Source organism: Corvus cornix, chromosome 9, assembly GCF_000738735.6.
Source record: "Corvus cornix cornix isolate S_Up_H32 chromosome 9, ASM73873v5, whole genome shotgun sequence".
NCBI lineage: Eukaryota > Metazoa > Chordata > Aves > Passeriformes > Corvidae > Corvus > Corvus cornix.
In genome coordinates, this window is record NC_046339.1 from 14,772,877 (window position 1) to 14,785,244 (window position 12,368).

A 12,368-nucleotide genomic window follows, 5' to 3' on the forward strand; every position below is an offset into this window, starting at 1 on the left:
CCCGGGGCTCCCGCCCGGCTCCTGCCGCACGGGAGGACACAGCCGCGCTCGGGGCTGGGCGGGCGCCCCGGTGCCCCCTTTGTGCTTTTTACACCAGAACGCCCCCGCGGGCAGGGCCCCGCACCGAGCGATGCCAGTGCCAGCCTGACCCTGCGCCCGGGAAAGGGTTCCGCGGGTCCGGCCCGGCCGCACGCCTCGCTGCGGGGGCTCTCACGAGCCCGCCCCCCCGCTGCGGCCGCATCAATCATTAACGGCGGCTCGGGTGTCCAGCGCCTCCCACCCGGGAAACCCGACCCGGGGCGTCTCTTCCCGCTCCTCGGGAGCGGTGATGCACCGGTTTCCAGTTACCGCGATGCCGGGCGGCGGGGCGGGAGGAGCCGCGGCAGTGCCGCCACTGCCCCTGCTGCAATGAGTGATGCTGCGGGGGCGGCGGCGAGGCGGAGAGGCGCAGAGCTACCGCGGATCCTCCGCCGGCGGCTGCGGGTGCAGCGGCTCTGCCTCGCCCGGTCGGCGGAGAGGCGGCGGGCCCGGGGCGGCCGGGGCAGCAGCAGCATGCGGGCGGGCGAGGGGGACAAGGAGGAGGCGGCGCCGCCGCCGCCACCGCCTCGCCCTGCCGCCTTGCTGCGGTGGGACGAGGTGCCCGAGGACTTCGTGGAGTGCTTCATCCTCTCGGGCTACCGGCGGCTGCACTGCTCGGCGCAGGAGTGCTTGGCCTCGGTGCTGCAGCCCACCAACGAGACCCTCAACTTCTGGACCCACTTCATCCCACTGCTGCTCTTCCTCAGCCGCTTCGGACGGCTTTGCTGCTGCGAGGCGCCGGGGACCTGCCCTTCCACCACCCGGCGCTGCTGCCCCTCTGGTGCTACGCCTCGGGGGTGCTGCTCACCTTCGCCATGAGCTGCACGGCCCATCTCTTCAGCTGCCTCTCCCCGCGCCTCCGTGCCACCTTCTTCTACCTGGACTACGCCTCCATCAGCTACTATGGCTTCGCCAGCACCGTGGCCCTACTCCTACTACTTGCTGCCAGGGCTGAGCCTGCTGGACGCCGGCGCCATGAGCCGCTACGTGCAGCAGCGGCTGGGCTGGCAGCTGGACTGCAGCCTGCCCATCGCGGCCTACCGCGTGCTCGTGCTGCCCGTGGCGCTGGCGCTGGCCGTGGGCTGCACGGCCGCCTGTTGCCGCAGCCGCGCCGCGTGCTGCGCCTACCCCTTCGCCGTGCGCACCTTCGTGTTCGCCATGCCGCTCAGCATGGCCTGCCCCATCATGCTGGAGAGCCTCCTCTTCGACCTCCGCGCACGCAACCCCACGCTCTTCGTCTACTTCTACCGCCGCTACTTCTGGCTGCTGGTGGCTGCCTTCTTCAACGTCAGCAAAATCCCCGAGCGGATCCAGCCGGGGCTCTTCGACATCGTGGGGCACAGCCACCAGCTTTTCCACATCTTCACCTTCCTCAGCATCTATGACCAGGTACACTACGTGGAGGACGGGCTTGCTGAGTTCCTCAAGGCACCCCTGGCTGTCCCCACCTACCTAGGCACCGTGGGGTATATGCTGCTCCTGACCGTTTGCCTTGCTGTGGTCGTCAGGAGGTTCCTCAACGTAGCAGACCTCTGTAAGCAGGACTGACCAGGCCGATGACTCTCGAGACAGCGAGCACCATGCCAGTGACCCTTGGTCTGGAGACCCTTGGGCCGATGACCTTCAGACTGGTGACCCTCAGACCAGACCCACCATGTCCTGGAGAAGCTGTGAAACCTGGGGAAAACACACCTGTGGAAGAGCCAGGTCCCTTTCATGGAGGTTTGCTGGAGAAAATTACCATGGCAGAACTGCTCGTGCTGTTTAAACTACTAGGTTACCAGGGGAAGCAAGCAAATGCTTACTGGTATGTTGCTGCTTAGAGTATAAGCTGAAATAATTTAGCTCTGCTACTAGGAAGAATGCATGAATGGTGAATGCCACTTACTTATTTCATAACAATTAGGTTTAATCTAGCTCTGTATATACATATATATATATATATATAGCTATACATTTATTAGCTACATATATGTATATATATGTATACACCTGAAGACATTTGTGCAATGATTATTCGTAGATTTTAATCAACTCCTATGTGAAATTTCCTAGCAGATTATGCACTGACACTTATCTTCCTCTCTGATATTGTAACAGGCCTTTGCAGCCACATACTGGATTTTAAATGCAAACAAATCGATAGCTATCTATAGTTTCTAAGGTCTTGCAGCCTTTTCAGCCAGGGAACAATAGATTTAAGAGCGAGAGGAAAAACAGCTGTGAATTACTACACAATTACCAGTTGATGGAGAGACTTTAATTAGACAGACAGTGAGTGGTTGGTGTAGCCACTCGGATACTAAAATAAAATAGAAGGATATGTAAAATAACTGAACCAGAAAGGGGTCAAACTAGTTTGGAATGGGGGCGGGGGAAGAGGAAGGACACTGCATAATGGAATGGCTCTTCCCTCAGCACGTCAGGAGCATCTGTAGTGCTAAGGGGCCCCTTTATCTTCCCGGGTAAATCACCCCCAAATCAGTCCTCTAGAGTCAAAGTCAGATGCCAGACTTTCTATAAATCCCTGCCAAGCTCGGTGGGAGTTCTGTGGATGTAAAGAGAGTAACTGATGCATGAGATCTCATTCTGGATCTTTTCAAGAACTGCATGGAACTAGTTTCTACTGCTCTTTAATTAGACCACTGTCAGATTTACCATCCTAAAATTAGTTGCAGAATAAGGTACTGCTGAATCTGAGTTCAGGACCTAAAATCTGTCTCTACAAGTACTGGATGTGGCACTTTTTCATCATTCCCCACTTTTTCCTATTCTGATTAGTTGTGGCTGCAGCTGGCTGTGTTGAAGTCCCCTTTCAGAAGCTCTGGGGGAGTTCAAAGACAAGAATTAGGAGGTATTTTCCAAAGCAGTATCTTTTCAGAGCAACCCAGGTATTACCCTTGTCACATGACAAACAGCTAAGTATAGATTGAATTCACTCTCTAGATACATTTTTGTAAACCATGTGCAGATTTTAAGCAGATGCATTTTGATTTTGACTGACAGAGCAAGTGCAATAATACTACAAAAGGGGCTTACAAATTGAAGTTCAGGTGAGAAACTACTTATGTAAACCATTGTCTAAAGAAGGGTGGTACTTCCTTAGGAAACCCTTGAGTCAGACTGCACAATAGTCTAGAAGCTGTTTACTCAGCTCCTACTGTTGAAGTGTATTTCTGCTTTGGTCTTTCCCATTTTCATGGACATGGCATTTGAGTCCAGTCCTAGTCTTCTGTAAGACAAAGTCCCCTTTGTTTAAAATAGGAATATAGGAAGGACTGTAGCTAGGGATTATGAAGTCAAATCCTTAACACAGGTCAGCATCATCACAGAAACCAATAACTGATATACTCTGTACCAATGTACCAGCTTTGTGAAAATTTCTCAATGGAAGTGCATAAGCTAAAAGAAAATTACACTCACTTAATTTTATCTTTTATCTCAACCCATTTTAAGTATAATGGTTTGAATCTTTTAGATTCTCAGTCAACAATGAAAATGGCCTAACAAAAATATGTACTCTTTGCCAGCCACAGTTCTGCTGTTTTGTCATTTCTGGAAGGGTCAGATGTGGTCTTTCAAGGAGATTGACTAGAATTATCTGAAATAGCAGTTCCCAAACTGTGGCCTCTTGAGTTATCATTGTTGAGCCATAAAAAACTGCATGGCCCTTTATGGGTGGCTGTGTTCAGTTTTCATTTGCCAACCTGCATTAAAAGAAAATGGAAACTACATGAAGTATTTTAAATTTTATGTATTTTCATTAACTTTTGTCATAAGCATAGCATTGCTTTCTTCAGCTGCCAACAAAGCAGAAAATGATCTGGACCACTGGGCGAGGAGGCTGGTTCACAATACTGTTATTCTTTGAAATGTGCTTTAATGTTGTGAAAACCCTGAAAACTCACAATAGAAAGCCAGTGGATCAAGACCTGCAACATCCTATGAATTTCCACAACTGCAAAAAGAGGCCAAAAATCTTTGAGATGGGCTGTATTCAAGTTAAAATAATAGAGGTATAGTAGTTAGGGCCCAATGACTCATCCAAGTTTCAAAACTAATTATGTAGAAAGGGTTTGCCTGGGAGATGCCACTAGCACATCCAACCAGCAATTAAAAACTAAGAAAATAAATCAGAGAGGCCAGGGACAGCAAACCTCAGCACTAGAAGACAGCTCAGAAACAAGCAACAGTAAAAGCCAAATGTAAAGACCAGGCTTTTAGAGCATACTGTATAATGAATTATGTTTGTGCTTGTCAGTCACAGTGTAGAGGACATCTCAAGAGGCAATGTCAAAAATGGCTGTTGCTAACTTGTAAAAATACATTTGATATTTGGAGTTAGGCCACACAGGGTCATCTATATATATCTCAACGACAGATAACAGTATAAAGTTTGGATTGCAACCAGCTGCAATTTTACTGGAATCTTGCTGCTGTTACAAGAGTTGCCTGTGAGCCCCAGTCACACTGGAGATTCGGTACCTGGCTCTGATATTAAGAATATTGCTTCATTCAGAAGTTTCTGTTGGCAGATTGTTGAGGCACGTGTATGGGCCTGAGCACCTCACGGAATTATTTGTAAAAGCTGGTTGCAAGCACTGCTCTCTGAGCCACTGTAAGCAGGCTGCTGAATCCAAATTGAATGGCTACAAGGAGATGTGATTAGAATTTAAGAGTTCTAATTAATGGGTTTTTGTTTGTCTGGTTTTTGTTTAAAAAAATGTGGTTACAAATTAAAAAGGTACCGTAAGTATGGAGACTATCTAGGGAAATGTTACCTGAGTGTCTGTGTTTATTCAGTGAAGGACGTGTATGTAGATAATTGTTCCATTTGCTGTGTCTGATGGACAGAACAAATCTGAGATAAAAAGATTAAAATTGGAACAAGATATCTATAATTATAGTGGTTGAATTTGCTCACATAGAAGTGAGTCAGCATTTGTGTGACTTGTAAGGGTGCAGGATAACTTTCTGGTGTGAAAGCACATGACTGAAGAACATGTGTAAGCATGTCCAGAGCTCAGACAAGAGGTCTAACCTGCAGACTAGATGCATAAGAAATCCTAGAAAACTAACTTTTTTGCAGAAGTACCTGTCATAATGTTTTTATAACCTGCCATAAGGTCTACACTGTGGACTCCACAGCTCATGTTTAAAACCAAAAAGGCTTTTCAGGCCTTTTGCAGTAGAATCAGTATGGGGATGGGAGCCAAGGTGGGGACTGGAGCACAGGGGGGTGGCCTGGAAATGCCTGGGTATCTTTCTGTGTTTGGCCAGCACTGCCCCCCAGACTGACACACCTGTGCTGATGTGAAGTGACTGTTGCTGGGGCCACTTCCCAGAGTGTTGATGGCACAGACACCCCGCCTTGCATTCAGCACGTGCCTAGAACTGCAATCTACATGCTGGCATATATTCAGTAAGCCTGGCTTCTGGGCACTTCTGAATAGCCTGTCAGCTTCAAGCTCACCTTCGTGTAGGATTGATAAACCTGATCTGTAATCATTACCCTGTTTTCTGTGGTGATACAGTATTTCTTCTGCAGTGTATTCATTTGAATGTCACTATCCAGTATATCCATGAAGCTCTGAGCAGCTTTATTAGCAGGACTGGAATCTACAGTCTGGAAACAAAGGGAAAGGTTTCATCTGCATGCTGCACTTGTAGAAATTTAGCAGTTAAAAGTAGAAATATGTTGGGGTTTTTTTGCTAAAATTATAGTTCTGCTTAGTTGTCCAAGTGTTATGCTTATTATTTATTTGCTGAATCCAGCTACTTTGTGAGCTTTTTGTCAGCAGTGCACCTGCAGAAAATGGCAGTATGAAAGTTTTACTTCATATTCAAGTAAACTCTCTGAGGCAGCACATTCATAGAGCATTATTGCACTAAACTCAGTTGATTACCATCTACATGCCTTACAGAAGCAAGTCATACCTGTAGTAGTTGCCCAGATTAAACTGTTTTTCATTGCCTATGAGAGTAAAAATGACCAAGTGGCCAGTAACAAGCTGAGGAGTCGGGCACTCCTGGGTTCTTATCCTTGCTTTGCCACTATCTGTTCTGTAATCTAGGGCAAGTTGTTTAAACTGTGTCCATTTTGAATGAATTTTAATTCATGTGAAACACTGGAATTGTACCAGGGTTGAATTTGACCCTTTGTGTCTCAGTTTCCACATCTGTAAGATGGGGAGAATATACCTTACCTACCTCGCAGGGTTGCTCTGAAGACTAGCAAATGTTTGTAAAGCACTTAAAAATGCAAAGACCCTCCCAGGTGCTAAGAAGAAATATTACTGAACTCCAGTAGAGAGAATGTTATATTTTTCCTCATCTCACAGGGAGAGGAACATGAACGTTTCCAGATCATGAACTCTTGGGACAAACCCTTGTCATTGCCATACTCCTAGGATGTTCATATCCTGTGTCTTTTGGAGCTGATGGCAAAATTTCCACTGGCTTCAAGTGGGGGGCAGTTAAAACCTAGGCAGTATTAAACAGGCTGACTAAATGCTTACAGGTCAGGAGTAAAGAGAAGACATACATGACTTACATACTGTTCTTCAGAAATTCTCACTGGTAACTTGTATTAAGGAGCATTTTAACACTCACATGGGGCCTCCTTGTTCATTTAGCCATGGATTGTATTCCAGTTACTATGAAAAAATGGAGCAGGATTTCCCATCAGTGTCTGTAAGACTATGATTATGTCTCTGTTGCCATTGGAAATTTTGAACTATGTCAAGCTGCTTCTTATCAGAGTAAAAAGACCTGACATAAATGAAGCTTTTAAGTAAAAATACGTAATCATTTGAGAATATAAAACTATATTGACCAAACAACTTTCTCTTTTCCCCTTCTGTTCCCCAAAACCAAAAACATTGAGTTAATCCTATGAGTGAGTGAAATCTGAACTTGGATCTTTTGACCACATATATGTACTCTGCCAAGGAGCCCTGAATAATCATCCTGCTAACCCACTTTGCCCATCAACTGGAAGGGCTGATATAAAAAGCACCACTGAGAAGAGGACCATGTTTTCAAGAGTTTTTCTAACTGGCAGCAGTAGCCGAGGGGAAAAAAAAAAAGAAGACATCAAAGGGTTTGAGTGGTTTGTTAGTCAAAGCCTGTATGTTTAGAAATTCTCTCAATATCCAAGTATATTCCTAGCTTCTGTTAGACACCTCTGAGTCAGGGCTCTATAACCCACACCCAAGTTACAGCTGAGACTTTACTGTTCTCTCCTCAGGTGAGATGCAAGATGGTCACATGCACTGAAAGACACAGACCTCCATTCAAGACATTTAGTGTCTTGGAGCTGGGTGTGGAATAAAGTTAAATCATTTTCACATCTTGTTTAGAGAGATGCTGCTTCATTCCACTGAATTCAGTAATAAATTAATGACTAGAGGAAGCACGCTTTTGCTTGAAGTTGCCTGTAAGGAAACACCACCAGCAGACTTCTGCTTTCAGGGCAATTGCTTCCTGGGCCATACTCAGAACATGGAGGATTCTGAAGTAGGGCTTCACTATTTCATGGGAATGCCTTAGGATTTGTGGTTGTAGCTGGGGGTTAGTAGTACAGAGAAACAGTTTATAGCAAGTCAATTCTGCCTGCTAGAGGTTCAAGCACGCTTTAGTAGGAGGTATCACGTTTAAGGGGCTGTGCATGCAATGAACAAAAAGTGTGAATTTTGTGTGGTTCTGCTGGGAGGGTTTGAAAATTTACTTTTTACACTTTTGGATGCTGACTACTGTGTATGTAATGACTATGCATTTTTAGCAAAAAAAAGGGTGTGATCTATAAATAAAGTTGATTCTGAGTTCATTTTTGCAGAAATGCATTTATGAAGGTTTTTTTCATTTCTTAGTGTAAGTTGCTGTGACACCTGCAGGATCAGAAATGTGTTGAATGTAGTTATCTTCAAACATAGATGATGTTAGCACGAGTACAAGAACTTTCAATTCTTGTACAGGGGTGTTGGTATTTCTGAAAACACTATACTAGCAAAAGTATCGTTGCCATTCTGTCTTTTATAGTTTAAAGCAATAAAATAGCATTCTTTGCCACTTTAGTTCTCCAATATCTATGCTAATTAATGATAGCCCTCCCTGTTGCATTAAGATCATTAATATGTATAAGAAGATTAGTGTTCAGTCTACAGTGCTCACTGAAAAATCATTAAATTAGTAGCAATAGCAGTGTCAAGAATCACAGCAAAATACTGACTGCAAAATGAAGAGGTCTATTTGGCATCAAGTAAAGTTTCCCATTTGGCAGAGTAGGATGGCAAAATACTGTTTTCAGTTCAAGTCAGGCACCAAAAAGCACTCAGTGAACTGCAATTACATGAAGTATCTGCCTTAAGCCTTTTCTGTCAAAATTCAGCAGGACAGGATGTATCCCAACATAATTGCGGGTACCCCCTGAAACTGTTAGAAGACTGAACACAATGGAAAACTGTAGGATCTTCTAGTTGATGGCTGCAGAATTCCTTCAAAAGTTCTAAAATTATTGAGATTCTTACTTGCAGACTTTGTACATACTCTTTGAAATGTGGTAATGACTTCAAGGATTTGATGATTCCAGCAAAAACATCCATTGCCCTCTTGCAAGCAGATGCTTCAACGGACTACATCCTGCAAATAAACAAATGCTTCACCAGACTGCATCCCCCTGTTAACACCTAAGGGTTTTCATAATGTTATCAGTAAGCTCTGGATCTGACTGCTGGGTGTGAACATGCTGGAGGAAAACCTGACAAAACTGATGAAGCCAGTGAAGATGGCAAAACACTGAGCAGAATGGTAGGCAACAAAAGTTACAGCTGCTGGGACAGGTAGTTTATTGAGGTCAGTACCTCAGCCTTCAGCTGTGGTGGATCCATAGTTATTCTGATAATCTAGTGGAAATCTGAAGGCAATCTACATTTTGTTACCATGACATTACTTCTCTGACAAATGACCCTAAAAGTCAGGACTGTATTTGAGGAGGAGCAAAGGAACATGTGACACACAACAATTACCTTCAGATTTTATTCTCTCACCATAGGATCATGTAAGGTTAGCAGGATCTGCAAGTGGAGATGAAACTCATTAAAAATTAAAAGCTGGTCAAAATGTAGAGCAAATCAGTATTAATGCTAAGGCTAAATCTTGGTTGCAGTGATGAGAGCCTTTGGGGCAGACGCTACAGATGCACTTTCTGCATCAGAAACCCTCTACTACAAGGCAGATATCAAGAGTGGCAGTATGCTTCTGTTAGTGGGGAGCTGGAAATACTTCTCTTGCCAGGGAGCACAGCCTTTGGGTACATGATGCATGCTTTACTGAAGCAAAACAACCATGTCACACAATCTTTGGAGAGTAAGCAATTTTATAGACTTTTCTAATTTGAGTCTCTCCTGCCTCCAAGATCTAATCCTTTCATGTCCCTCCTGACTGATGAAACATGAAAATATAGTTTTCCTTCATTTTTGGTGTTAAGCATACTTTTCATTATTATCCTCTGTTTGCTAGAAAATGTCTGTTTTCTCTCACTCTGCTGTCCTGAGAAACTGGGCAATGCTACATGCACAAGAAAAAAAACCTTGATTTTTTTTTTCCCCTCTTTATATGCTGGGCTCTCCACATCCACAGTCCTGGGGCTATGGCATTCAATCACTGGCACTCACTAGTGTTCCAAAATCTCAGCTTTTCTTTTTAGCAGCACTTGGAAAGACAACTATGAAATGTCAGTGGGGTGGATAACAAGCAGCAGTATCTGCAGCCCTCAGAAATAATAAAAATAATGAGGAAAAGGTAAACAGGTCCCTGGGGCAGCTTCTCTGATACCTTTGTACACATAGGCAGCATCTCTGATTATCCAAAATTTAGTGAAGCTCATAGGCACATGCTTAACTTTAATAGGATTATGTTTATCTTTGTTCATTGACAGGGGTGAACTTTCCCTTGTGTTTAAGTGTGCTATAGAAGCAGAACCCTAATGAGCAGACAGTGCCAGGGAAACGCTGCCAGCAAGAGTCTGGCACAGCAGATGCTGCCATTCAGCCCTAAGGCAGTGTCCTACTCTCCAACACCCAAGACTCACTTTCCCTCCTCAGCCATAGCACTACTCTCAAAAGCAGTCTCAGGGCATTGTCTGAGAGATTTTAATCAAAACAAAGAGCAAAATACATATGTATAGCTAGAAATGCACGAACTTAGTCATGAAATAAAGCTGCAGACTTTCCATTTGTACCAATTACAATATCAAAACATTGTTTCTTGCAGTGTAGTAGAAAATCATAGCTTGAAGAGATAGTTTGGAACAGTAAGTAACAAGAATCACTGAGCACTAAAAAATATATTCACTAGCCAACATAGTTAAAAAGAGTATTTATTTCTGTATAATAGAGACTCAAAATAGAGAAGCCAAGTATTTGTGAAGAGTACCTTTGTCCCTAGCTAGCAGTAGAGCACATTCCTTCAAACTACAACTATTCTGCCCCAACAGAAGCATGCCATCTCCTTTATTTTAAAGTTCAGATTTTTTTTGACAATTAAAAATTAATTTGACTTAACTGTGTTCAGTAAAACACAGAGAACTAAGGGTATACATGAGTGGCAAACCTGCTCAAAATGCAATATTCAGGCTGTTAAATTAATATTACTTAAAACCCCAGCTAGCTTAGCACTCGGCAGCCCTATCACCTCAGAGGGAATATACAGCCAGTGTATCTTCAGATCTGCTTCTACTGAGATGATCATTATTCCAAAGAATACAGTGAATTGATATAATGAATGGAAAACAGTACATACCTCCATTACAGTTAATCTGTGGTGAGTACATTCTTGTATTCAGACATAAGGCTGAATTACATACATGGTAAATATGTTCAGACATCAACATTTATAAAAAAGTTGGTGGTGCCCTACATACTTTGGTTGAGGTCTCTAGCTGTTACCAAAAAGACATTTTATAAGTCTTCCTTATCAAAGAAAATAAAAAAAAGATAAAATTAACCTCACAGAGTTTAAAAGATGTATTGATTTTGACTTTGCTGGCAGACTCTTACATGGGTTTGCACAAAGCAAATGAACTGGTGGACTTACAAATATTACCAAGTGAAGTAATCACTGCTTTCTCTTCTGAAAGTCACAGTGACTTTCTCCAAGCAGAGTTACTGAAGACCCACAGTGAATCTGGCCCTCTCCCCTTTAGAGCACTTGTGGCTTGGAGTGCAAGTCCTCTGTGGAAAGTACTAGATGTTCACCTAGCAGTCTCCAACACACTTCATTGCTGCTTTTAAATAACCCCAATGAATGTTATTAATTAGCCAAATATGCACATACAGCTAACAAATAATTATGATTTTCAGGCTCTGGAATTGTCATGATTTCTAGTTTCAGTGTCAAGGCAACACTGCCAGGTATGTCCCAGACATGACTTCCAACTTACTACTCAACATTCTTTGTTTCAAAAGCCATTTCAGTTCCCCACTAGTGCATGAATGAAAGAATCTGCAACAAACAGGCTGGTAAATGAAGTCTCTAAGGTGACAATTTCCCATCTGCACTGTAATAGGTCAGCAGTAGTGCGGTTCCCTTCACAAGTGATTCCTGAGCTAAATTCACAAACAAGCACCAGACGCAATTCTCTTCCCTTGGCATTTTGCCCAGAAGGCTCAAACAGGCTGCAGAATAATTCTGACTTGTAAAAAGCTCTTTTACCCTCCTATTCCCTTATCACATCCCTGTGTGCAGTACTGGCACAGAGGATGCAGCAGGAATGCAGTGTGGCACAGCACATCTCTGTGCTGCACCAGTCCGTCCGTGGCACACAGCCATATGATCCCACCAGGGCTGCTCCCACACACAAGTCAAAGCAGCCTGAGAAACAGGCAGTGACACCCCTGCCTGCCGTGCCAAGTGAACCTCAGAATAAAGACATTCAGGCCTGCTGTTCAGAAGAAAGTTTTGCAACATTAGTCTGTGCCCAGCAGACCTGTGAAGGACACTGAGGTCAACCAGCAGGAGTTTCCTAGACAAGATTTGGTCTTACTCAGTTTTCGGAAAACAAGCCTCCATTTTCTGACTCAGCCATCAATGATAAATTATATAGAGAAGAGAAATTTTCAGTTTCCTTGAAATTGCTGGATAGAGCTTAAAGACTAAACGGCAAAAAAAGATAAATGGATGTAAAAATATGAACCCAGGAGGATAAACATGGCTGGACCCAGTGGAGAAACAGGTAAAAAGGACTACAGTGCAAGTCATGTAACAAAGAAGCAACAGCACATGCCCAAAGA

At 44.0% G+C, this 12,368-nt stretch overlaps 1 protein-coding gene across 1 annotated transcript; it reads left to right on the top strand.

Moving 5' to 3' along the window:
* The first annotated feature begins 55 nt into the window (after positions 1-55).
* Positions 56-7,922, top strand: PAQR9 (progestin and adipoQ receptor family member 9). The gene is given in 3 exon segments (XM_039556793.1): positions 56-799; positions 802-1,004; positions 1,006-7,922. Coding segments are annotated over 3 exon segments (1,215 nt in total). The 5' UTR covers positions 56-408; the 3' UTR covers positions 1,627-7,922.
* The last annotated feature ends 4,446 nt before the right edge of the window (positions 7,923-12,368 follow it).